Source organism: Dromaius novaehollandiae, chromosome 10 (genome assembly GCF_036370855.1).
Source record: "Dromaius novaehollandiae isolate bDroNov1 chromosome 10, bDroNov1.hap1, whole genome shotgun sequence".
NCBI classification, from domain to species: Eukaryota; Metazoa; Chordata; class Aves; order Casuariiformes; family Dromaiidae; genus Dromaius; species Dromaius novaehollandiae.
This window is the reverse complement of record NC_088107.1, coordinates 1,543,145-1,568,549: the sequence shown is the minus strand read 5'-3', so window position 1 is coordinate 1,568,549 and position 25,405 is coordinate 1,543,145. Positions and strand designations below refer to the sequence as shown.

Here is a 25,405-nt window from a genome sequence, read left to right as displayed (position 1 = left end):
ACAGCGTAACCCTGGCTTGTCTCCTGTTGTCTGGATAATCCGCGTTGTTTGAAGTGACGGTTACCTGCTAAATGGCCCGTTGAACTCCCCGTGAATCCCCGAGCAGAAAGTCCATCCTGTGCTTTGCTCCCCGGGCTGCGTGAGGCTTGTTTGCTCCCTTTCTTTTCATACACCGCGAAACCACCGCCTCCTTTCCCACCACATGTGCAATTATTTTTGCTGCGCAGCACGGGGTATCGGTGCAAACCCTTCTCATTACACCCGCGTGCGTGCACGCCCGCCCTCCTCGCTTCCCCAAAACGTTCCCGCTGGGCCCATTTCGGGAAGCTGCGTGTATTACGTGGAAGAAGCAATATGAGGTTTCCAGAAACCTGTACGCTCTTCCAAGTACCCCTTTTGCACCCTGCTTTTCCTGGTAAAGCTGGTGAAGGGGTTTCTCTGTGCTCAGATCCGATGTTCTTTAAGTGTTTTGTGCTTTTGTTTGTCCTTGGCAGCTCCATTCTGCAGGATGTGCGGATTTTCCCGGAAAACATCCAACAAGCCAGAATCGAGGTGGGAGTCCGGACGAACGCAGAAGGTTGGACGTGCAGATGCTTGGATCTCCAAACGGCGAGGCTGGAAAGGAGGTCTGGGGAACGGGCCTTGTTAAAAGGAGCAGCTATTAGTGCTTGTTCTGGGGCGGGGGAGGAAGAGGAGAAACATTGAGGGGAAAAACGGATTTCAGGCCCAAAAGGGAAATCCGGTGTTGGGAAGGTTACTGGATACTGCTTTTGTGTTTACCGGCGAGCGAGCAGCTCGGCACGGCGGCTCTAGAGACAAAATGGCATCGCTGTGCTGGGGGATTGAGCAAGAGGCGAATGTAAATCCTTGAGTTTCCAGGGCACAGCTCATGGTTATGAAACAGGATGGGCAGCAAGGGAGCTCGCGCTAATGCGATTCAGATGATTCAAACGCAGCCTCCAAGTTCAGTCGTCGAACTGAACATTGCAAACAGCCCAGGAGGACGCGGTGCCTCTTTCTGGAAGGTGTTCAAGGATCTTTACTCATCCGCAGCAGAAATGGCTTTGTTATTGCTTCTCCTCCTTCTTCCTCTTTTGGAATATTTCACCATCTGCCAAGGCTGGAGGAAAAATCTCCTGATCACCAGGCGGGGGAGGAAAGCCGCGCGGTCCCACCAGTGATGTGCAAACTAGGCACGTGTTTCTCTGGCTCAGGTGCAGGTTTGTTTAACACAGAACAGGCCAGTTGGTGCCAGCGAGGAGCGTGTTCTGCACGTCTCCGGGATGACGGGGTTGTGCTCTCTGCACAGGTTACGGGCGTCTGTCTCTCCTTCCTCCGTGCCTCCTCCCACCTCTTACCCCAAACCACGGACTTTGCTGTCTTGTGATGTTGAGGAAAGCCCTGGTGAGGTACAAATGCGATAATCAACCTCAATCAGCGTGTAATGCTCTGCAATAATTACAACGCGTTCCCGGGTTGCAGCACTGCCATTTCGGTTAGCAAAGCAGGCGAGCGCAGGGCTCAGCGCGGCTCGTGGCAAATGTCCCTGCCGTGGCAGCACACGGGACCAAACGCAGACCGCTTTCCTCTGTTGCACGGGACCTGATTTTTATCTTATTCCAAGAAAAGCAGAGCTATTCCTAGGGAGACCTGGAGCAGGGCTGAAGCAGAGTATTAGTCTGTTTGGACTTGCAGGGAGAAGTTGGCAGTCAGCAGCAATTGCTCTTCAGGCAGAAGTCTGACTAATCTCAGCGTTGCAACACTTTCCTGTGCCGGGGAATTCGGAGCGGAGATGCCTGCGGATAGGCGCACGCACACGCGGCCCTGCAGCTCGTGCATCGACTGCCTCTTCCAAGCGAGCAGGAACGCCCTGTGCCAGCCTTGCTCTGCCGATCGTTTATCAACGCTTTTAACGTGCGTGGGTGTCGTTGGGAACCGTCTTCGGCTGCTCTGCGCTTGCAGACCCCCCCACGGCTGCTGCGGTGCAGCCTGCGAAGGGAAAGCTCATTGCACCTCGCTTTTCTGGTGTTGGCCCGACGCTTCTTTAAATATTCCAGCGGTCACTGTGGCATGAAGCACACGTATTGTATGCAGAACGCCGTCTCCAAGAGAGTGCTAAACTTGTCACGGCTGTTTACTTACGCTTTTGCACTGTTTGTGTAGTCAGAAGTCTTGATCTCATATTTATCTCCTCTTAAAACAGCTACAGTTTGTAGTTTAAACACATTAATCATTTCCAAGCCTTTAAAGGGCTTTTAAGTGGAGACACTGGTTTTGTTTGCCTTTTAATTTTTATTTAAAGTCTCCCTTCCGAATCAGAAGGCAAGTGCTTTAAAGGACATTGAAGGAGCATACGGTCAAATAAGCTGCAAGTAGGCAAGTGCACGCACAAGCTAGGAAACGCCGCGCAGCTCGCGCTTTGGAGCAGTACCGCTGCGCGGGAGGGCTGCGTGCAAGGACCGGGCGCCCCGCGGTCCTCGTGCGCAGCTGGAGCGGCAGCGGGGTCCTTGCAAAGGCCGCTGGGCTGGGGCCAGTTTGCATCTCCCGAGAGCTGGTGCTGCGGGGATGCGGGTGGGAGCGGGGAGCGATCCGTGCCCTGGCGTTGCAGCCGGCGTGGGGTCGCGGTGGCCAGCGGGGAGCTAACGCGTTCGGTGGTTGACTTGGCTGAGCTGGCCTAGGGCCAGCACGGAGGATCTGGTGGTTCCCAGGTCTTGCAGGTGGATCTCGCAGTGTTTCAGCTCAAGGTTGGCCATGAAAAGTGCTGGAAAGCACGAGAAATCTGCGATAACCACTGTTGGGGACCCGCGTTGCCTCGTGGGCTGCAGCTCCTGCTGTGATGCCCTTGCATCAGAGCGGTCAGTGTTTATTTTACAGTAGGGAAATTCTGCCAAAGCTGAGGAACCTCGGGCAGCCCCCGTTTCGCACAGAAATAACAACCGCTGCATGGGACTAATTGCTCCAGGGCATCTCTCATTAACGCGGGGCTGCGACCTCAAGTCATCGATGTCCTGCTAAATTGCACAAAATAAGGCTGGCGGTTTCTCCTAAGCACCTTGTGGCACGGGAATTAGTGTGGAAGCAGCAGATTTGGGCAGACCGCCTTGCTCTGCGGCGGGCAGGCAGCCCTCATCCTCCCGTCCATCCCTGCCCGGTGCAAGCAGCCCGGCAGCACCGTGGAGGGTCGGAAGCCGCTTTTTCCCCAGCCCTTGGTGGCCCCGGGCGGCCCAAGCCTTGGTGCACACAAGCTCTGTTGTCCTTGCGGTCGGGCCAAGCCGGGAGTTATGGGCTGACGGTGGGACAGCGCCTGGGAGGGTGGTTTTGGCACGGCCTCCGTTAGGTCTCCGTCCTGGGTAATTGCAGGAATTTGGTCTCGGGGTTGTTAATCCAGCACCTTGCGCAAGCAAAATCCACAAAACCGGGGAGAATGGGCTGCTTGTCCTGCAGCCGGCGGGTGCAGCGGGCCGGCGCTTATCCAGGCAGCGCGTTAACACCTTCCCTTGCACTGCGTGTCCCCTGCCCCGCACGGCGCTCGGCTGTTAGGGCAGCGCTCGTAAATAAGGACACGTTTTGCAAAGCTCCCTCAATGCAGCCGAGGTGTGAGATGCTCCTGTCTCAGCTGGGTGTTGATGTTTCTCCCGCGGCTTTGGGGAGCGGGATGCTCCTGCAGCTCCTTGCAGGCTTGCCTGTCCCCAAGAAAAGGCGTCGAAAGGTGGCTTTGCTGGAGCTTGTCTCGGTGCCACACCGTGTTACTGCTGTTATCCTTGGAGTCCCGTCTAGGTGCTGCAAATGAATCCAGATGTGCAAACACTGAGCCCATCTGGATCCGCCAAAAAGCCTGGGTAAAGCAAAGCGTCCCTGTAAAAGGATCTGCTTTAGCAGGGCTGGGCTCTGTCTTCGCATAACTTTGGAAACCTGGATGCGTTTTTCCTCCCGCCCATTGAGACGGAGGAGGAGGAGGATTCCTCCCCAGCCGCGGCTCGTGTTTGCGTGCCACCGTGCCGGGGCTGGCGCGGGGGCCGGGGCGGCTTGCCAGGTGACACCGGGTGAACAGAGACTTGTCCCACTTTGGACGTGAAAAAAGTAATGTTGGGGCTGGAGAGCCTGGAGGGCTCCCGGCTTCAGAGCAATGATGTGGTTTGCTGTCCGTGGCTGCCTGCAGCTCGGCTGATCTGCACGACAGCCCTTGGAGAGAGGTGCTCGTCTCTGAGATTGGGCTTTTGCATTGCAGAGGGGCTTAACACATCTCGCTGGCACCGTGTTGCTTCTGATGGGAGGCAGCTTTTCGAATAACTCTTTGCGAGAGCCCATGTGCACGAGCACCCCAAGCAGGCAGCTTGCCTGCTGCGGTCCCCGCGCTGCAGCTGGAGGGAATCAGGACAGCTTTGCTGAATTCCTTCTTTTTTTTGGCGAGGGGAGGGGGAGCTCCATCAATTTACAGCTGGCAACTTGGGCTTGCACAGCCTGTCTTTCCTAGCAGCCAATGCAAAGTGTCATGCGAAGGCCTGACCGCAGTTAAGACATCCCAAAAGAAGCAAAACAAAACGAAAAAATCCATGTTTCTTATGCAGGACCTGGAAGTCCTCCAGCAATAGTAGAGAGTTGGCCTCCAACTGCCTAATACCAGCCCACAAGGCAGATTAGCGGGTGGGTTGGGGAGCGCGGTGGAAACGAGTGTGCCGTGAACCGGCCGTGCCCGCTGCAGCTGTGCCGCCGGGGGGGCCCCGACCTGGCGCTCCGGCAGATCATGTGGATTCGACGTGCTCCCTCGAGGGCTGTGGGTTCGCAAACCGGCGAATAAATTACAGTGAGGCTTCAACAACCCCGCGCTCACATCTGCCGCAGGCAGCGCTGCTCCAGCACTTCTTGTTTTGTAAAAACAAAACCAGACCCGCTTGCCTCAATGCTCTGAAATTTCCAAGGAGACCAAGATCCCGCTGAACCGAGGGCAGACCCCCGCGGGAGGTGCGGTCCGGCGCTTGGCACGGCTCCCCGCCTCAGACAGGCACGAACCCACGGGTTTTATTTCTGCGTTTAAAAAAACAAGAAGGACTGATCACCTGGTGATGTTTTTGTGACAGCTTTGCTGGGATGTCGGTGCTCCGCAGGCAGCATGCCCCGAACTTGTACTTTAGTGTGTGGCCACCGTTTCTCCGGCCCAGGAGTAAATGCGGCAGCGCTGATGTGTCCGAGATCGTGGCTCTGGAAAGCATCGTCCTGTGGCCCCTCTCCGTTTTGGTGGCAGGAATAAAGCCACATGTGCAGCGGTGTGACACCGCTTTGGCACTAGTCACTTGGCTAGCGAGGTGTTATTGAAGTATTCTGAAAATCGATGCTATCCTCTTTCAACCCTTAGGACATCTTTTGTGATACATCTCTTGCTGATGCAAGGGCCAAAAGATGTTCTCCAGTCTGCAATACTCTGTGCAAAGCAAAGAGGTCCTTTGGGGCACTGAAAGATCTCGGGGATTATCACGTTGACTTCGCTTTTGGGAGGTCTGTGACCTGCAGCCCAAAGGAGTGACTTTTGCACTTTAGCATCTTATATCTCGGAGTTAACAAAACAAGCACAACGTTACCGCAAACACCTCTCTTCTCTCCCATTGCTCTCCCTGCAACTTCTATAGTGCTATAAATGGCTTTAAGAACTGCCTTACCATAAGCAGCTTTTCCTCCCAAGTGTTTACAGTCTCCTAAAGTTTTGACCAGCAATGTTATCGAGGTAATGGTGTAAGAAAAGACAAGAAATGACTTAGGAGGGATTAAATCTGCAGATGTTGGAGCATCCCAGGTGTGCAATGCTGAGGATTTGGTGGGGATGAACACCCAGGCACTGGGGCTAGGGGAACACGTCCTGCGGATGGAAGGGCTCCGGGGGGGCTAGGGACGCGCCTCCCGCCCCGTCGGCGCCCGCCGGAGCAGGCAAAGCTCTCCTGCGCTTGCAGGGTCAGCACCGAGGTGAAGCACCGGACCAGCGTTTAGGGCGTTGTGCAGCGTTGCTGGAAAGAGGTAAGAGGAGGGCCTGGGAGTCTGTAGCAAAGGATGTTCTTGTTTTTTCCCCAGTGAAGGCTAAATCTGTAGAACTCATAGATTTAATTTTGCCCTATTTTTTTTTTAATATCAATGGATAGGGCCAGCTGTAAATTCTATTTTGAGGACAAATGTCGTGCAACACCAATGAGGGGCGGCTGGCTCTCCCTGCCCTCGGATGTCTGAGCTGGGGGTGAAGGGCAAAACCCCCATAGCTAACCCGCCCTCCGACCGGATTTCCAGATGTTCTGCAAAACGCAGGATTTCTCCTTTCGTAGGTACTTCTTGGGGACCCCACACACAGGAGATGCTGCGTGGGCGGAGAGAGCATCAGGGAGCTTCCCGGGGAGCTGGGAGCACCTCCCGCCTGCTCCGAGCGAGGAAGAGGAGCTCCCTCCTCCCTCTGCGCTCCATCCTCCGTCCTCGGCACGTTTTTCTCTCCCTTTGAGCCAGAACCCAGAAGGCGTCTTCGGAAACGCCGTAGGTGCCTGAGCAGCAGCATCGAGCAGATGAAACAGCTCGGTAAGTGCTTGTTTAATCTTTATCCTTTATTCTCTCGAAGAAGAGCCCCAGCTGCCACCGAGGCCAGGGAGCGGGCAGGAAGAGCCTCTCTGGAGAGGACATTTCCCAGTCGTCGTAGGTGGCTTTCTGCCTGGCTTTAGCTCCCTGAGCTTGGAGACGTCTCCTCCTTCTCCTCCTCCTTCTCTTCTCCCAGGGAAGCGGTACATGGGCAGCGGAGAGAAGGTGGGTGAACGAGACCCTTTAGGAGATGGAGAAGGGAAGAATTTTGTAGTCAGGGAAGATGACAGCAGCAGTCTCGGTGCAGTTTCTGCCTCGTCTTGGAGGCCCTCCAGGGACACGAGGTGCTCCCACCCGCACCAGCCGCTGCGGGGCTGGATGAGCTGCTCCGGCCCCCGAAGGCTGCGGCCGCAAGAGCTCACCGGATCCAGACCCTTCCCGTGTGATGTCCCTGCGGGGCAGACGGTGTTGCCACGTGTAGGGACGTGCTTTTGGTGAGCTTTCTCACCGCTTAACATGTGCAGACCTTGCTTCTGTTCCCCAGTAACCGAGCGGGGACGGGGCATCATCCCGCCTAATAACTGCTTAGTGCTGAGGTAGCTCTCTGCGTCTTCCAGCCACCGTGCAAATATTAGCTGATTAAGTGGAAATAACCTTATCTAGAGGACACTTACGATAGCATTGTTCAGACCACAGCAGGTAATAGGGAGGATTAATTCCCAACAGCCATTCCCCCCCCCCAAAAAAATTGGTGTTTGAGCTGATCAAGGCTTTTTAACAAACCTTTTATTGTCGCCTTTGGTTTGGAGGAACTTTTGTCGAGTGAGGGTTCTCAGGTCTCGAATTCCTGGGCCGGGCGGGAGACCCTGCAGGAGAGCCGGCCACAGGGGCCTTGGAGGTAGGAGACACGAAAGCCTGCGAGGGTCTTGGGTGCGATTGCGATAAGGGTCCGTCAGCGGCTGAGGCGGGATCCCCTCGGTGATGCACGCTCGTTTTGTCTGCAAACGGGATGTGCGCTCGCTGTGCTGCTTGTTTTAATTCACAATATTTAGCAAAACTGCTTATTCCTGTTTCCTAATGATCCATAGTCTTGAGAGCAACCCGAGAGGTTCAGATACGCTTCCCACTAATTTGCAGTGCGATCGTAGCTGCTCCTCTGCAAAAATCTTTTGGCTGCAAAATCTGATGGGGAAGCTGGCATCTCCTTCTGCGCTGGCCGGGCTTCTTGGGCACGTTCGTCCTTCTACGTGGTGAGGAATGAAATGGCTGTTTGCAAGCAAGCATTAGTGCGCTGAAGACCTGTGTGTACGTTGTTATCTTGTGCCTGGTAGCTCAAAATGTGCTCTCACTCTCTTCCATTTATTCCTAGCAAGTTGATTTTATATCCTTCAGTGGGCTGATCTCTACGGCAAGACTTTTCATTAAACCACTGGAAACAGGTGAGTTTGGAGTGTTAAATTTCAGATTTGCAGTTTTAAGTCCTCCTCCAGGGTCTGCAAAAAGTGAGGGGACTTAATCTCACTTGCACTGGTTTAATTCCAGAGAAATTCCATTGATTGATATATATATATATATATTTATATATATTTTATATATATAGATATATATATATTTAAACAGAAACAATTTCCTTGGAAAAAGGTGGAGAGCAACACTTGGACCCTCCTTTTGAAAATCTGCCTTTTAAAATCCCTATTGGCCCTTTGCGTCGGAGCCATCGCGCTGCTTTTGGAAGACGCAGGCTGGTGTGCAGCCCCGCGTGCCCAGGGCCTTTTCTGCTCGTGCAGCTCCGCAATTGTAACAAATACTTTTTCCATAAGATGTCAGTGTGGCACAGGATTTAAATATTTGTTTGCTGGTTGTGCAAGTGATCCATCAGCGGAAAATGATGGAAAGCCATATTCTGGGCTGTCAGCAAGTTTCAGCTTATTTACAGCTGACAGTATTAATTTCTTCATTTGCGGGGAGGAGGAGGAGCTGCTGCACTGATCCGGCACCAAGAAAAGACGATCCCTCGCCCGCAGTGTTTATACTCCAGTGAATGTTTTCAGAGGTAAGGAAAAGCTAAAGAACCTGAAAATCAGCGGGAGACGCGAGTCGAGGTCTCTCCTCCTGCCTGTGCATGTTCATCCCTCTCATCCTGCTGATCCCACTGAATTTCCCTTCCACCTCCAGACTACTCGAGCCTTAAATGCTCTTTCCCTCTTGTGCACCTGAAACAATAAATGGGAAAATACTGCTATTTTAATAATATCCTGGGTGTCTGTCCTGCATGGGCACTGGATATAATCAAAATAGGGAGTGGATAAAACACAATTACGGTGCTTTAACGTGCCATGAGGAAAAGAACATCAGACTCCATAAACGTGGACACAGGTAGGCAAATGTTTCCAGCTGATACTCGGGCACTGTTGTCTGTTACGCTTGCACGAGATATCCGTTCCCCAGGAAGGGGGGCGAACTGGAAGCGAGGTTGCAGCCCGGCCGGCGCGTGCTCCGAGCCCGGGGCCACTGATAAACCCGGAGGAAGAACCGAGTCCTATCATGGGAAACATGAAAAGGCAGAACAGAAAAACAGCCAGGGCTGGAAGCCATGGAAAGCAAGGAATAGCCATGGAAAGCAAGGAATAGCCATGGAAAGCAAGGAATAGCCATGGAAAGCAAGGAATAGCCATGGAAAGCAAGGAATAGCCATGGAAAGCAAGGAATAGCCATGGAAAGCAAGGAATAGCCATGCAAGACTGGGGCTCTCCGGCCCCTTCTCCTCCACAGCCGCAGGCCATGACTTGGGGCCGACGGTTTTTATTTCCCCTCCGGGCAATGGGCACGCTTGGATAGTTCAGACATTGCATAATCCTTTTCCTTCTCTGGTTTCAATTCAATATTTAAATCCAGTAATACGCATAATAATCTGCATGTCTGGGATTAATACAATATTATATGTTTCTTGAAAGCCTTTCGGATCCCATAGTTAATTTAATCTTTTATTAACGTTAACTAGCTCATGCGGTGTCCAGCAAGCCGGGGGACTGTGCTTTCCAATAGCAACAGATGACAGAGATGAAAATATAATAGCAGCTGAATTCCTCCTTTACCACAAAAAGAGCAGAGCTCCAGCAAAGAGCCGTCTCCTGCTCCGAGCGTATTGTCTCACAGGCAAAGCACGTATCACTTAGCTAACGTGAACTGCCAGGAAGCAATACTCATTGTCACGGCCTTGAAATGATGAAGGAAGAGATTATGGAGAGACGTATTTCTGGCCTAGGAGCAGCCTGCACTTAACAGCTATCAGCGCACAAGTGCCAAAAGGAAAACGTTCACCTCCCTGGTGCCAGCGGGACTCTGCGGACCCATTCTTTGGCCTCTGCAACGTTATAAAGTGGAAATAATGGCATTTTGGAGGATGGCCATTTTGCTGCTAGGAACGCTGCTGCGGCGAGACCGCCAAGTTTCCACCTCTGGCGGAGGCAGGGCTTTGCCCAGACCGTGGATGTTGAACCAGTGCCGCGAAGCAGCGGCGTGACCGTCCCTGCCAGCGCTGCCGCGTCGGGAGGCCGTTTTGCACCACGCTGCGGTGCCGGTGGCATCTTCCCGGGCAGGCTGCTGTCACCATGCAGCAGCGGCGAGCCTTGCTGCACCGCTCCCGCTGCGGGCTTCATCGTCGGCTGGGGTTTCAGCACGAACTCGAGTGCCTTCCTCCGCGAGGATGGTCCCCTTTTGCACTGAGCTGCAACGTGCACCAGGCGCATCTTGCGTTCAGGCCAGCAGAAAGGGCTGGACCTGCTTTTCTGCCCTTCCCTGCCGACGCCGCGGGGCAGCGGTCCGAGCTGCGGATGGGGCAGAGCGCGGGGCTGCTCCGTGCTCACGGGGGGCCGCAGGCTGTGCCGATTTCCCGGTTTAACCCCGCAGGGTGAGCGGGGCTGGAGGGGCCTGGGAAGCGGAGCGGAGCTGCTGCACCGACCCCCGGCCGGGTCGGGGCTCCGGGAGGACCAGGGCACCTGGAAGCCCCTCCGCCTGCGCCCCGACCTGGAGCTAAGGGCAGCTTGGCCACATCGGCATGTCCACCCATGAGCTGCAGTTAAACTCATGCAATTCCGGAGTTTTATTAATTTCCAGTTGGGTTTTTGCTGGTGCAGCTGCCGCCTCTTGCTCGCAGAGGTCCAGCCCTGACGCTCGTCTGCGCTGCGATAACGCTGGCGTCGGATCCCGACGGAGGAGTCTCTGCTCTGCCGGGCAGAGGGAACCCGTCAGGAGGCACGTCATATCCTAAGGAATCCCATTTCCAGTTTCCTTCCCGATTACGCCGCTTATCCGCAGACACGAGCCCCCCCCCGGACTCGCTTTGATTTATCTCTCCACTAAATCTCCTGAACTCGCGTATTTTCTTTTCACTTCACCTCTGTTGGCAGTCGTATTTCAGAGCCGGGCAGCCCGGAGGGAGCGCGGTGTGCGGCCGGTCTGTGCGGGGCGGTCGGCAAATCTTCCAGGACACGTCCAGGGACGGGCTACGGGGCCCGTGGGCTCTGGCCTGGGCTGTCGCTTGCAGCTGGTTCTTCCTTCATGCAAAGTCCTACAAAAATACGGGCTCATCAAGAGGACGGGGGGGACGTGACCTGCTTCAGGCAAATGCTGGAGAGGCGTGAGCTTGCTTGCGTCCCCTTCCTCCGGCGAGGGCCGTGCCACCTCCGTCCTCCGGCCGCAGTCCCCTGCGTCGTGTCCGAGCGGCCGAGCACACGAGGAAGGGATTATCCCTCTGGGCAGCAGCCCGCTGTGCGCTGGAGACCGGTATTTTCCCTCCTTCCCTTGCCCTCGTTCCTTCTGCCCCTCCTCGAGGTGAGGCTTTCCACGCCTCCGGCCCTTCCCTGGCCGCTCCTGGCCCCCTCTCCAGCCGTCCCCCCTTTCCTGACGCGGGTGGAAAGACGGCTTCCCGCGGGCCGGGTGCCTGTTTACATGTCTCAGCGCGATGTTTGCTTGCTTTTGCATCAACAGGATGGCGATGACTCAGGTTCAGCTGGTCTCCATTACCGCCCCAGACTCTTGCCTGAGAAGCGCTGCAGCAGCTCCCTCGCAGCGTCTTCGTCCGGGATCGCACACGGGATCAGCCCCGGGCAGTCCCCGTTCTGCAGAGAGCAGTTCGGAGACCTCCCTTTCCCTCTCCAGCAGAGATGTCCCTCTGCCCTGCTTGGGGGAGAGGACCTGCCCGCAGCTGCGTGCCGTCGCTGCTCTGCACCGCGGGCGATCGGGCGTGTCTGCCCGAGCTGGGCTGCGTCTGCACCTTGCGGGTGTCTGCACGGCGGGTGCTTAAAAATCAGGGTCAGACCAAGGCTGGCTGCAAATCTGGCCCAAAATATCCAGCGCTGAGATTTTCGTCTCCTTGCAGCAAGCCCTGCTTTTGCACGCTGCCCAAAAATGAGCACTGAGCGATGCACCAGCGGCGGGTTCTGGTAGCCCGCAAGGTGCTGGTTAAACACCAGCTTCTGCAAGGAAATGCGCCCAGTTTGCACGCTACAAGATTAGCCCAGTATAGGCTGCAAATGCAGGAGGGGGGTATAAACAACAAGCGGGCAAACAGGATCTTGACTGGTTTTGTGAAGAGAAGTGAGCAATCAATGTCGAAAGGATTTGGCCCTATTTTCTGAGCTGTGAGCTGCAGTTAGAAATAAGCTTTGGGGAATTGTGGTCTCCTTGCTGAGATCTGTGCCATAGCGAACACTGGTGTTTTCCAAACCTCAAATGTTTTTGTTGGGCTAATAAAAGTTACAAGAAGAGAAGGGAAAGATGTAATGAAATCAGGCCATGCGAAAGCCAAAATCTGAACAGAAACATCAGATCTGGACCTGCTTCAGCTCTGAAGAAGCCAGACTGAAATCCAGCTCGTGGCTCAAAACGTGGGCAAGGTCCAGCGCGGCCAGCCTTGCTCCACGTGGTAGGGTTGCCGCGTGCCCCGAAGCCAGCAGACCCTGGTAACTCCCTCCCCGCTGGAGCACCGTCACCCTCTGACTCCCGGGAGCACTCTGAGGCTGCCGATTTCCCGCAGGAATTGGGATTTTTCAGGTATGGGGGTAGATGTGATCTGTTTTCCAGTTTGAGAGGAGGTGCACCAGCGTATGCTGGGGAAGGTGCAAGGGGAGGGTGGGCTGTGGGGGCGAAGCAAAGGCAGAGGAGGTGCAAAAATTGCAGCCTGGGAAAAAGCTGGCTTTTTCACATATTTGGGGAAGGTTTCTAATTAGCGCAGAGGGTCTCCACACAAGGGAACACCGAACGCAAGGTAAAACTCAACGGTGCTTGGGTTTGAGATGCTGGGGGAATATTAATGAGATCTGCTAAAGTTCACATTAAGCCAAATCTGTGCAGAAATTCAGGATTTAGTGCTGAAGAAGGTCGTGTGGATGTCGCCCCATTCTGTGCCGTGGAGCCCAACAGAGGATTTGCTGGAGAACTTGAGAACTTGCGCAGAGGCTTTTTGTCTGTTTTTGTTTGCCACCTCTATCTTCTCCCTGCCAGATGTCGGATGATCTGATGCATTGAAAAGAGGCAGCCGATGTCACAGGGGGAACGGGCTCTTCTGCTGGCAGGGGAGGTCTCCGCTGGGCGCCCCGCGTTTGCTGACCGCCCGCGTGCTGCTCCTCGCTGCAGCCCGTGGTCCCCCTCGCTCTGCAGTTGAGCTGCAATCTCTAGACGCGACCGGACAAGCCAAGTTACATGGGCATTTGGGTAACGATGATGGTATTTGACATCAAACTTAAGAGGAAGCTGGTCCCAGCCCTGCAGTTCTTGCTCACTCAGCGCTCGTGTTGGGGTGTTTTGCGCATCTTGGCATGTTCGTGCCCAAAGGTTTATGGGCGTCTGAGTGTTTGGGGTGGAGCTGGTGCAGTTTCCCCGCTCCTTTTAGGAGCTTCCCTCCAAGGATGCATTTCTGTAAATGAGAGGTTTGGCGTGTGCAGAACTGGAGTTTTGGGCGCTCTTCCGTGTTTCTGTGCAATGCCACCCTCCCCCTGCCCAATCCATCTTCAAATCCAACTGCTTAGAAGTATCCCTTGTAATCAGCAGTGCAATCCCTCTGGCTCAACGAGGGATGTCTTTATTGTGCTCTAACGCACGCCCTGTTATGTCTTACCCTTAATGGGTACTTGGCTTATCCTTGGTAGGAGCCTGCCTGGGACTCGCTGGAGATAAACTCGTCCCCCATTAGCATCAACTGGAAGTTTTTATGGGGTTGATGAAAAATATACCTGGGACAAATGATTATTTTATGTCTTAGAGAAGTAAGACCTAAGAGGCCTCCAGACACGCAGGGAGAGAATCGTCAGCCATTAACGTGAAGGCGTAATTTGTCTCTCATCCTCTTTAACACTGGGCTGAGGGATACTTTCTAGGTAAATACAACGTTCAGCTGTCATCTTGGCACGTTGGATAAGGGCAAAGCCACTTCCTTGGCAGATTATAATGATATACATTAGCCACCCAATTTAGTGAAAAATATTGTTTTCTTCTAATTAAGCAAATTGTTGCAAGCTAGGTCGCTGACTCCTGGGGAAGTTACAGTTTCTGCCTTCTAGGCTTGCTGACAAGAGAATAGATTTATCTCCAATTCAGATCACTAGAGATGGTTCTCGGTGTTTTATTACCACATGCAACTTTCTGGATGTTACTAAGAGATTAATGAAGAAGAGAGGGCGGGGGTGAGAGGAGTTCAGCAACGGTCTGTGCATGCCAAATATTAATTATATTTCATTTCATATGCAGATGATGCAATCAGCTGTGCAACACTGGAGATAATACTTTTGTCTCGGTTTGTTTTTCGACCTTGAGAGGCCGTGTTTTCCCCCTTCCTCCTGCAAATCAGAATTCATATCTTAATTACATTCCGTGATTTGCGTTTCCTTTCGTCTGTGCGGACGAGCTGATGTTAATGCACAGGACGAACAAGATAACTACCTGCGGGGTCAGGGCAGCTCCTGCCCTGGAAGGAGCCTCTCTGCAGCGCGGTCCGGTCGACCTCGGGAGAACCGGCCATCGCCAGCCTTTCCTCGCGCTCCAGGGCCTGCGTTAGCCGTGCCGTGTCCCGGGGGCACGTCACCACCGTCCTCGGCCAGCGCTTGGCGGACCTTCTCCGCAGCACCTGGTGCTGGCCCATGCCGTGGTGGGGGAACCGGGGAGCTGCCCGGCTGCCAGGCGCAGCGGAGCGCTTTGGGACGGCTGCAATCGCTGCAGCGGCTGCGGAGCGGTGCAGTGCCCGGCAGAGCGGCTGTCACGTGTGGCTGGGTGAGGACCGTCGGTGACCGTGCTGCTGCTGCTCTCCCGGGCTTGGAGGGATGCCGGGGAAGCCCCCGTACTTGCGACGGGCTGGGAGGCCACACGAATGCTGCTAACTCCGCAGCGTCGCAGCCGCCGGGGCTGACTTTGAGGTGTTGCACACCCATGGGCGATGGTGCGTGATCCATGCCCATGGATCCACGGAGGCCCCCGGCACGGTGCAGCAGTTGCACGTGTGACCTGCCGCTTTGCAAGGGTGGCCGGGCTTTGCCCGGGGATCACCACGCAGCCGGCGCCCCGTGGCAGCGACGTGCGAGGCGCAAGCGTGGCAGCTCGCGTTACTGCTGCAGCGCTCGTGCAGCGGTGCCGGGCTGGCAACGGTCCCGGAGGAACGATGTCTCGCGTCCTCAGCCGTGCAACTCGGCTCAGCTTGCAGGGCTGCAGCAGCGCGGCCAGAGCGATGCCGAAGGCAGGAAAAAAGCAAGAGCCGCTGCGGCGTCTGTCAGGTGCAGGCACAGTGCTTTTAAGCATAAGTCACTCCTGCATTTAGGGCTGCAGGTAAGCAGCGTAGCGACCCGTGACCAATCGCCATTTCGGCATGATATTGCAATTATATTTGGCAGAGCTGTTAAAGAGTCAGCGTGGCGCAGCAGCAGGATTTGTTGGGAAAGCGTCCTGGGCCAGCCGGGCTGCTGCGTGGCATCGGCCACCGTCAACGCGGAGATAGACCTTGGGTGAATGCAGAGTAAAACTTTCCCTTCGTGTGTGCGGGGGGGTATATGTGTGCACGTATATGTATATATACATAAGAATAAATATATATAAAGATATATTTAAAATATAAAAAATATACATATCTTATAGACATACACATATATATCTGTGTAATTTAAAGTGTCTTTAGGTGTCCCATAGCAAAAATGGAGCTAGTAAAGGGTGCAAATTTCCTTAATATTCCAGCTGAGCAGCCCTTGGCCTGAATTCCAGCTTTTTATAAAAATTTGATTCAAAGCCTTCATCCATACTACTACATTTTTCTTCCTTTAAGGTCTTAGCGCTCATAAACGTCATCACTCCGGCTTTTATTTTGTTCCATGGACTCTCCCGAACTTTGGAAAGCGGCGGTAGGTGGTGGTAGGAAGAGCTTTGAGCCGGGCTGCTGGCGGGCGCATGGCAGCGTTGGCTGGTCGGGTCCCACCACGTGCCGTTGACCTAAATATGCTGGGTCTGTGTTTTCACAAGCGGGCAATCTGCTCTGTCATTTAGCATCATGCAAAGCAGGATAAAACAGTAGTAGCCGCCTCTGCTCGTGGCTCGCCAGCAGCCCGTCCGGGTGGGAACGGCCGTGCAGCCACGAGGCGGGGGTGGACCAGCCGCGGGGAGCCCAGGAGTCCTGCCGTCCCACGTGGGCGCTCCGAAAGGCAGCCGCGTTTTAAGCCTTCTCCGTTCAGGCCTGTTTCCTCATCCTTGTCTTTCCCCAGCTTTGGTAATAACTTCCTTTTCTCTTGTTTTCCCAGTCTTTCGCACCCTGAGTTCCTTGTTTTTCTTACGGTCTTCAGCAAAGTGAGTGGCCCAAGGAGCAGTTTGGTGTTGAAGCTGTTTTGTATTAATAGCTATTTTGTTTATTGCTATTAGAAAACCAGCGTTATTTTTCTGTTTTTAAAACAACAATAACAACAACAAAAAAAACCCCAAAAGCTTGCTCTCAGCTGCGCGGATAGGACGTCACTTCACAGCACTGCTTTCTTTCCGCAGGAGGCCACAGCCCTGCTCAGGATCGCGTCGGCTCTGCAAGCGTTCCCGAAGCCGTGCCGAAGCTGGGGGCGGCTTTGGAGGACGGGGGCTGCGAGAGGCACCAAGGGGCCCGTTGCATCCCCGCGCCCCGGCTCGTCGCCGTGCTGCTGACCGGCCCCCGGCCTCCACGGATGCATTGCTTCATTAAGCAGCTCGTTAAACGAGGCGCTTGCTCAGGTGACTTTGTTAGCGTGGACTCGGTGATGCTGCGCTCCGGTTGGGGAGGAAGAGGAGGCTTGCGCTGAATTTCTCCCTTGTTTTCCCATCCTCCTCCCTGCCAGGGATCGCGGGTGCTGCACGGGCTGGAGCTGGCTGCTTCCAAGCCCGTTTGGGTCCTGACCCTTCCCCGGGGCTGCTTTCGGGTGGATGTTATTGGGTTGTCTCCAGGTTTTAGATACAAGCTATTTCTTCTGGTGCACCATTGCCTGGAGGTACCTGCTACGGGTGATGCCGACGTGCGCATCGGAGCAGTGCCGGTACGCGTCGCCTTTGCTCGTGGAAGATAAAACCCGTGGTCCCGCGGTGCCCGTGCACGACGGCCGGTGTGCGGCAAAGCCCCAGGGAGCTTCCTGGCAGCCCGGCCCCGGTGGGCTCCTGCCGCTGCCGATGGATGGCTTTAAGTCGCTTTTCATGGAAAGCACAGTAAGTACGGACCGGCTTCAAAATAATCTATTTAGCGTTTAACTGATTCCTCGTGTTCTGCCTTCCCCGTATAGGTATGGCTGTTTTCCTAACCCTGCTAATTCACGCAGGCTTGTTTTTTCCACTGCGAGACTTTTTTTTGCCCCCCTCCTCTGTGCGCAAACAGACAAGATAGCTTAAGAGCTCTTATCTGCAAAGGAAAAAAAAATAGTCTTAATCCCCATTTAATAACGTAATATCAGCAGGTAACATGTTCAATATGGCAAGAGAACTTCAGCACTGGGTCAATAGGGTAGCTATAACTTTTAGCAATAAACAAAGCCTGCTTTTAATTACTTCTGTGAAATTGCTTCATCCATCCATGATTAAATATTCATTCCATGTAACTAGACAGTTTCTTTGTATATAGATCCATATTAAATTTAGCTGGCATCCTGCCCACACAACACATCTAATAAATTCCTTTTAATGTGCTGCAGCTTTGAAGACGTTTTCCCTCCCCTCCTCCCCCATCTAATTTGTATAAATAGCGGTGCCCGTGCCTTACCTGGGCGGCGAGCGCTCGGGATGCACGTGGAGCCTCTCCGAGAGGGAAACGACGGAATTTGGGGAGACCTGGGAAAAAGAAACCTTCTGATCACACGGTGATGGATCTGCTAGGGGAAAAAGTGACTCTCAGACCTTGTTTTTTCACAGCCCTGCCAGCTAACTACTTTGGCAGCGTGTGCAAGAGGGAAAAAATCCCTCCTTTTAAAGTAAAGCCAGCGCTGATGTAAATATTTATGTAATATTTTATTACAATCTGAATTTACTTCTTGATTGAAAACATTTCCTAGAAACCTTCTGGAAAATCAAATTAATATGTAATTTAAGTGCCTCGGCCTCTTCCAGCAGCGGTTTCACCAGGAATGCCCAGGTCCGCGGCGGGGCACGGGGGCTGCGGGAGAGGGACCGTGGGTGCATGCATGCGTGTGCATGGCGTGTGTGCATGCATGTGCATGGGTGCGTGCATGCGTGCACGCGTGTGCACGTGCCGGCCACGCGCTGCGAGCACACGAGAACCGCTGGCAATTGCTCAGCATCTGCTAGCGCTCAAGGCTGCCCGGGCTGCACCTCGTATCCCCAACAGCGAGCGCTTCAGACGTGCTGAACCGAAGAGCTGGGCTTCTGCTAAACCTGGCGACTTTTCATTTAGCCCGGTGTGAAGTGAATCCGTCTTGCCGCCGGTTTAAGGCCTCCGGGGCTGCCTGCGGCCGCTCCTGCGTGCCCTCTGCGTGCGGGAAAGCCGTGCGCGGGCAGCGCCGAGCTTCCTGCCTTGGCTGCCTGGGATTGCCGAGGGCGGTGACTGCAGGTGACAAGCGCTGTCCTCCGTGCATCCCCCTCGCTGCTCCTGCCTGATCTGTGGTGCAAACGGGGCTCGCTCCTGCGTGGAGCCCCTGGTGCCTGGCCTCCGTGGAGGCTGCGCTTCTCGCGCTTGCTCTCGTTTCCTATTGCGATATTTTACACGATGCTCCAGGCCGACGTGGTGCTGCCTTTGGCCCCGAGCAGAGGGCCGGGGAGCCTGTAGCTGTGCGTGCCTCCCCGGTTGCTTTTTGCTCGAAAGTGCATCATTTTAAACTAGGAGTTGAGCTGGAAAGCTGCTGGGATGCCTCTTGTCCAGTTCTTAAACCAGGCGTATACATAGTGCGCTTTGTTACGGAGGGGATTAGGCTGAAATAGCGCGCTCCCTTTTTCCATTAACGTTCAAGCAGCTTTATGAAATTGTTGGGTTTTATGCCGATATCTCATAGGCTCGTACCAATGCGGGCAGCCACAGGGATTTAGGACAGAAAGGATGAGCGGGAGGAGCCGGCTCCGAGATCCGCGATGCCTTGAGTAGTGGAGCAAGGTCCCCCGACACATGCTATGATGCCGGTGCTGGAGCACAGCAGTGCCCTTGCGTCCTGGCTGTTGCCTGGAGAGGATCCCGCAGGCTGGTGCATCCCACCGGGAATGCTTCCTGCTGGGAACGCTCCCTGCCAGTGCATCCCGCCCGCGCATCCCGCCGGGAACGCTCCCCGCCGGCACCCTCGCGCTCGGCACGGCCCATCGCCGCACGCACGTGTCTGTGCTGCTGCTGCAAACCTCTTTATTGATACTGCAAATTGAATGGAATAGCTGCCGGATTATAAAATTAATAACGTATTTGTTTCTGTCATCAAGACTGCATTGTTTAATGAAATCTAATTCGGCAGAACATAATTACTCCATAAAAAAAAAAAATCTTTTAAATAATCAAATCTGCGCTGATAAAGCTAAAGCCAATTACACTTCCCCACGCATCAGCCAAAGCAATGATTTGGCTGGTACTTTCAGCGCTCTCCTTGGGCTTGTTTTCCCCGGTGCGCTGGGAGTAATGGGCTGGAGCAAGGCTGGGGTGGAGGGAAGGGGGGCGAGGGGGGGCCATGGCAGCAGGGGCCTCGCAGCCGCCTCCCCCGGAGACCTCACCGCGTCACGGTTGGATTTTTCTTAGGGATAGTCCCGTTTCTGGTTGAATTCACAATATTAATTAGCATTTCAGAATACAGCTCGTTATGAATTATCTTTGGCAGTAGCTGGTGCTATAAAAGACTTTCTCTGCTTTTCTCCCCCTAATCTGGCGTTCAGGGTCTTCTAATCAAAGCAGAAGGGTGTTTCCTCTAACGAAGAATTGATGCTACTGGTGTCTAGGAAGCGTTGTTTTTCATTGTATGGCACAAGAAACTATGAATTCCTTGGAGGCCAAATTCTTAAAGCCTGGAGTAACAGCCTGCTTTTAAATTTGCTTATAAGGAAATGCAGGAGTTGTAATGAGCAGGCAACTGAGCCCAGTGACTGGCAAGCCAATTAGCTTGCTTTAAAACATTGTATCCATTAGCATGAAAATAACGCCAAACTTTTTAAAGATAATTGCATCTTTTAAATATCGGTATTCTTGATCCATGGTTGTCTCATAAATATGCATTATTATATAATCCTTGGAAAAGAAAAAAAAGAAATATGCTCCCGTTAAGGAGGAATACAAAGAGCGAGGAAAGGCTCGGCTTTGGCTGGCTGACGTTGGAGCCGGCCGCAGGCGAGGCGGATGGGAGCGGGCAGCGGGCGCCGGCGGGGAAATGCTGAGGTCCCGCGCTCCCGCTTCTCCGATCCCGGCGCAGAGCCGGGAGATGCTTTCTATTAACATCGTTGCTCAAAACCCCGTAGCCTGAGGAGCTTGATCCTGTTTTTTTCCAGAGTAAAAACTTAGGCTTGGGCCTAAATCTCGGCTCTGAAGGCGCCGGGGCGGGAGGTGCGGGGCTGGGCAGGCTGCTCGCGCAGCACTGCCCTTGGCTCCCTCCCGCGGGAAGAGCCGCGGGGAATGGGAAGCGGACGGTGCATTTTCACCCCTGGAGCAGTTTTGACCCTTTGGAGCTGCTCAGGGCTCCTTCCCCGCTGCCGAAGCAGCAGCCCGCGGCGTTTCACCGAGCGCACGCTCGGGGATGTTCTTGCATCAAAACCGCGGGCAGCGGGAGCGGAGCCTCTCCCGGGACGCGTGCATCCGGGTGTGCGGTCCCGCGCTCCGGGCAAGCGCGGCTGCTCGGCTTCCTGCGCTCGCGAGCCCTTTCCTGATTTTGTAATCCAGCAGAGAGCACGCAGTAAATCACCGAAAGCTGGAAAGTTTTGAGGCCGTCTGAATTTTGCAGTCGTGCCAGGTCTGCCACGTTTGGCAGGGCTGCGAGATCGGGGTGGTCCCAAACCCTCTTTAAAGCATCCCCAGTGGCACCTGGGATGAGCAGGAGCTAATCAGATGTTCATTTTTTTTCCAGGAGAAAACCACGAAGAGGGTTGTGCTGCTGGCGGGAGAAGGCCGGTTACGTGTGCGGGGACGACGGCAGATCCCTCCGGGGAAGCGGAGCGGCCGCTGTTGCAGCAAAGCGTTTTTAGGGAGGGATTTTGTGTCACCTCGCAGCTGCGGGGCCGATGCCGCATCCATCAGCGGTGCTAAAGATGAAAGTGTTCGGAAGGGAAATAAAGACAGAAAGGTAAATTTAGCTGCTTTTTCCCCCGCTGGAGGTGGTAAGCGCTGCTCGCGCTGCAGGCTTTGCTGGAACGCGGCGCTTTTGGCTGATGGAAGTTGCCAGAAGGAGCAGTTTGGGGCTTGGGCTGTAAAACGCGGCTCGGTGGTCCCCCAGGGCGATATTTGTGGCTCTAAGGGAATTAGCCACGGGTTTCCCCGGGAGAAAGCACTCCCGCTCAGCGCCTTGCTTGGGAAACGGCGAAGCAGGTCTGTTTTAACCAGATTGCCATCTTTTGTGCTTGGTTTTTGTTTGCTTTTTAACCCTTTCCATTATTTGGGGGGTGGCACAGAGCAGCCAAAGGGCTCAGCTTGCTCGCTCCGGCGTAAGGACCGTGACATCTCGGGTGCCGAGGCACCAGCTTCGCCTCCCGCCTGCCCGACGGTGCTGCCCGGGCCGCGCAGCCCGGCCCCTGCCCCGCGCCTGGCTCCCCCCGCTCGCCGCTGCACCGCGCGCCGGGAAGGTTTGGGGCTGCTTCACCCAGAAACGGCTTTTGCCGGGCATTTAGTAGGGTGGTGCTTGGTCCTCCCAAAAACCCGGCACGAGGCGCGTGGGCCCGGAGGTGCGAGATTTGCTCGGCTGCCTCGGGGACAGAGGGGAGAAGTTCCCTGCAAAAGCAAAGCGGGAACCTGCCGCTTTGAGCACTGCCGTCGCGCTGCCCTCCCGCTCCCCGTTCACCCACCCGCAGAACAAGCCTGTAACAGACCTACCTGCCAAGCCGGGCGTTAATTAGTGCACGCGTGATATTTTGAGAACATAAAGCGCACAAATGAATAAATTATTGTTCCATTATAGCTGGAGTATTGTGAATTCAGATTGACAACGCTGCACAATGCAGACTGAATGCGCCTTGACGCAGAAGTAGCAGAATGCTCCCGCTGTTTATTTTCACTCATTATTCTGGTAATAAGTTGTTGTTATATGGTGAAACAGGATAATTACAAGTCACCTTTTGGAAGGCAGCTATAAGCAGCGATTGCGGACTATAGCGGGGATTCAATTCATAGTCTGCCATTTTGCTACTTTTCTGATATCCCTCGGGATAAACAGGTTCCTGTGGCTCCTGCCATTTTCTATTCACTGCAGTCTGGGTGAAGAAAATGAAGCTTCAGCATCGAACGTCTCACCGATGTTGTGCCTTGCAGGAGCTGCTGGATGCTGTGCGTGTCCGGGTGCACAGGCAGCACGCACCCGTCTCGGCGTCGGACACCGGCCCTGGCACCTGGGGCGGTTTTCTCTTCCCTCTCCCCTTTCTGTGTCTCCCAAACTGCAGGGCAGGAGTCCGGAGGCTGGAACGGGCTGGAGCAAGAGCAGGGGCTTCACCAGGAGCAGAGGAGGGTGCCGGGAGGGCAGAGGTCTCCGTGCCAGCGGGCGCAGGCAGCTGGGAGCACTCTAGGCTCAAATTTGCAGGGAACTGGCCGTGCAAATTCTGTTAGCAAAATACAGGCATAATTGGCTGGCTAATTTGCATGCCCAATTACCAAAATTGCATACGTAAGTCAGGTAACCGTGTGGAAAAGATTACCGCGATTCCCCCTTTGCAGCCGATCCCCTGATCCCAGCCCGTGGGCTGGCTGCAGGGCCGCGCGAGGGTCTCTGCCGTGGGTTTTGCACCCAGCGCTGCGGCCCCAGGCCATCGCTTCGCCGTGGAGCTCTCGCTGCCCGGGGCCGGAGCGTGGCAGCTCCGTGAGGGGACAAGGGGGACCACGGGCAGCCTCCCCCCTCTGCCCCAGTGACACAGACCCGGCGGGGGCTGAGCGAGGCCTCTGCGGGTTACAGCAGCCCTGGGAGCAGCCTGAACTTTCCGGAGGCTTTAATACTCCAAGCAAGCATTTAAGTAACCTTCCCTCTATTTATTTTTGCTGCGGGAACTCTGCTGCTCCAGAAATGGCCAGAAAGTTAAAATTGCTCCAGATTAGGAAATGTTACAGCATCATCCAGTGCAGCGCAAATTCTCTTTCTGCCTATCTGAGTTATTCGCTAAACCCATGCAAATTGGATTTATAGCAGACCTGCTAGGGCAGCCTCAGCGCCCGTATTGCTCCCCGCGGCCGCTGTGATGCATTCGCAACGCATCTCTTCTCCCTCCCTCGGCTCTCCCGGGTGCCCGGGCCTTGCATGGCACCTCCCCGAGACGGCTGCTTTTGTGCTAAAAGCCCAAGAGCCTCTACTAAAGCGCGCCCTGCCCGGGAATTTCCCCCGGGTCTCTTGAGGGCCCCGGGCTGCGCCCAGCTCCGGCGTTTGCTCTTCTCCAGGGAATGTCCGCCAAGTCAGGCCGTGTTTGCTGAGGAGCAGGAGAAGCTTCCCGTTGCTGTTTGCTGCACCGCTGCCGTGCAAACAAACCCCAGCGGACCCCAGGCACCCGCTGCTCGGGCTCAGCCCCGCTGCTCCTCGCAGGTCCCCTCTGCGGGGAGACGGGGCAGCGGGGGTGTCCAGCGGCCGGCTGAGCTGCAACGCGAGGCTGAAGGCCCCGGTGCCTCCGCGAGCCCTTCCTCTGGCCCCAATTATTGGGAATTATTGGGAATATTGGGAATTACTATTGAAAATAAGCGCCTGCATTGCACGTCCTGAGAGAAGCAAGGCCAGAAGGGTTTCGTGTATGTGCAAGGGCAGATTCGTGCCGGGCAGCGGGTCTGCAGGCGGCACGGGCGCGTTGCTCCGCGGCCCGGGAGGGTTTCGGCAGGCACCAAGGGAGCTTGCAGGCGGTTTTGGAAGCAAAGCGTCCTGCTCCGAGCCCGTGCTGCTGCAGGGGCTGCGGGGGGGTACGCGCCGGGTTGCCTTCCAGAGGCGTTTTGCTTTGCAGCTGGCTTCATAAGCTGCTGCAATTGCAGCTCTCGCCCCAAACTAGGGCCTGGCATTAAAGAGTAATGCTGATTTTTCTTAAGAGATGGCAGCGCTCATGGCTTTTTTGATTGCACCGTATACGTTGTTCCAGCAAAGAGCGGCGCTTCCTAATTGAATAACCAGGATTTCGGGGTGAGCAGGGAAAGGGGCGGGAGCGGCTCACCCAGCCGGGTGCTCGGCGGCGGATCTAGCGGTGTGGCATTTTCCGACGGCAAGGATGGGTCGCTCCTCCGAAAGCAGAGCCGTAAATCTCGCTCGTGCAGTGCATTCATCAAACTCGGGCCTAACTTGTTTTTCCCCAGAGTCGCTGGGAAGCAGCCGGGGCCGGGCACGCCTGGGGCACCGCTGCCCCGCCAGCTCCTCCCGGGTCCGGTGCAATTGAAATGTGCACTCCTCGGGCTTAATAATTAATCAGGGCTTTATTTAAGTCCATCACTGCGCTGCGCTGCGGTGATGATTCACCAGATACGTTCTTACAATGTGTACACTGCAATTTTTATTAGGAGGCGCTTCTAGAGCAAAAAGCGGGTTGTTACCTGTCTGTGTTCGAACACATCGTTAGTTACTATGTATCGTGGGTCAATACGCGGGCATAAAACCATCCCTTCTCCTCTCCTGCAATGATTAACCCATCTATCAACAGTGTCTGTTTAATATCTTTCACTATAAACAGTCGTTACTGGCCGCTATAGCCAGATGGGCAGATAATTTAAAGCATAACTTGGAATCTATTTTAGTTTTTAGAGGCCTAACTTAAAAAAAAAAAAAGAAAAGAAAAAAAAGTCACAGAAATGCCCATGCAATCACATGCCTAATTTGTGTGTGTAATTACCTTGATTACATGTGTGCTTGTGGTAATTGTCACCGCAGATGGCATTTAGATGCATGAGCGGTCACTGCTCCCCGCGCCGCACCGGGGCGATGGCACGGGCGGACTGGACCGGTGCCTCGTCCCGGCACCCGCGGTGCAGCGATGGGGCTGGGGGCCGCGGGGGCTGCCGCGTTTCGCGTCCCCGGCGGTCTCCGTGCGGGGTTTCTGCTTGCCGCAAGTCTCCGGCTTGCAGGAATTCCAGATGCCTGATACTGCACTTATCGGGGAGGCGAGAGACTGCGGAGGCAGTCTATCTAAAAGTTATTACTAATTTTTATTGCTGCATGGATTTAGAGATTTGGGAGAAGATAAATTCCAAACAGACATCCATTACCAAACCGACAGTGTAGCTTAAAGATAACATTTACATTCTCCCCGT

General features: G+C 54.7%; 1 protein-coding gene and 1 long non-coding RNA gene across 7 annotated transcripts; both read left to right on the top strand.

Annotated features, from left to right (window-relative positions):
* The first annotated feature begins 128 nt into the window (after positions 1 to 128).
* LOC135329411 (uncharacterized) lies at positions 129 to 15,641 on the top strand. Of its 4 annotated transcripts, none has more exons than XR_010390891.1 (5): positions 129 to 6,006; positions 6,306 to 7,444; positions 7,916 to 7,985; positions 8,515 to 8,599; positions 9,548 to 15,641. It is a non-coding gene; the product is annotated as an uncharacterized LOC135329411 (long non-coding RNA). The 4 variants fall into 4 exon arrangements; XR_010390892.1 differs by having other exon boundaries at positions 129 to 6,549; positions 7,356 to 7,444; XR_010390893.1 differs by having other exon boundaries at positions 129 to 7,444; positions 8,518 to 8,599.
* Positions 15,642 to 15,803: 162 nt separating this feature from the next.
* Positions 15,804 to 22,103, top strand: LOC135329410 (uncharacterized). Of its 3 annotated transcripts, none has more exons than XM_064517826.1 (3): positions 15,804 to 16,773; positions 17,028 to 17,238; positions 21,063 to 22,103. In XM_064517826.1, exons 2-3 carry the CDS (start codon positions 17,044 to 17,046, stop codon positions 22,038 to 22,040), a joined length of 1,173 nt encoding a protein of 390 aa, XP_064373896.1. In that variant the 5' UTR covers positions 15,804 to 16,773; positions 17,028 to 17,043; the 3' UTR covers positions 22,041 to 22,103. The 3 variants fall into 3 exon arrangements, with proteins under 3 accessions (XP_064373896.1, XP_064373894.1, XP_064373893.1); XM_064517824.1 differs by having other exon boundaries at positions 16,984 to 17,238; XM_064517823.1 differs by having other exon boundaries at positions 15,804 to 17,238.
* The last annotated feature ends 3,302 nt before the right edge of the window (positions 22,104 to 25,405 follow it).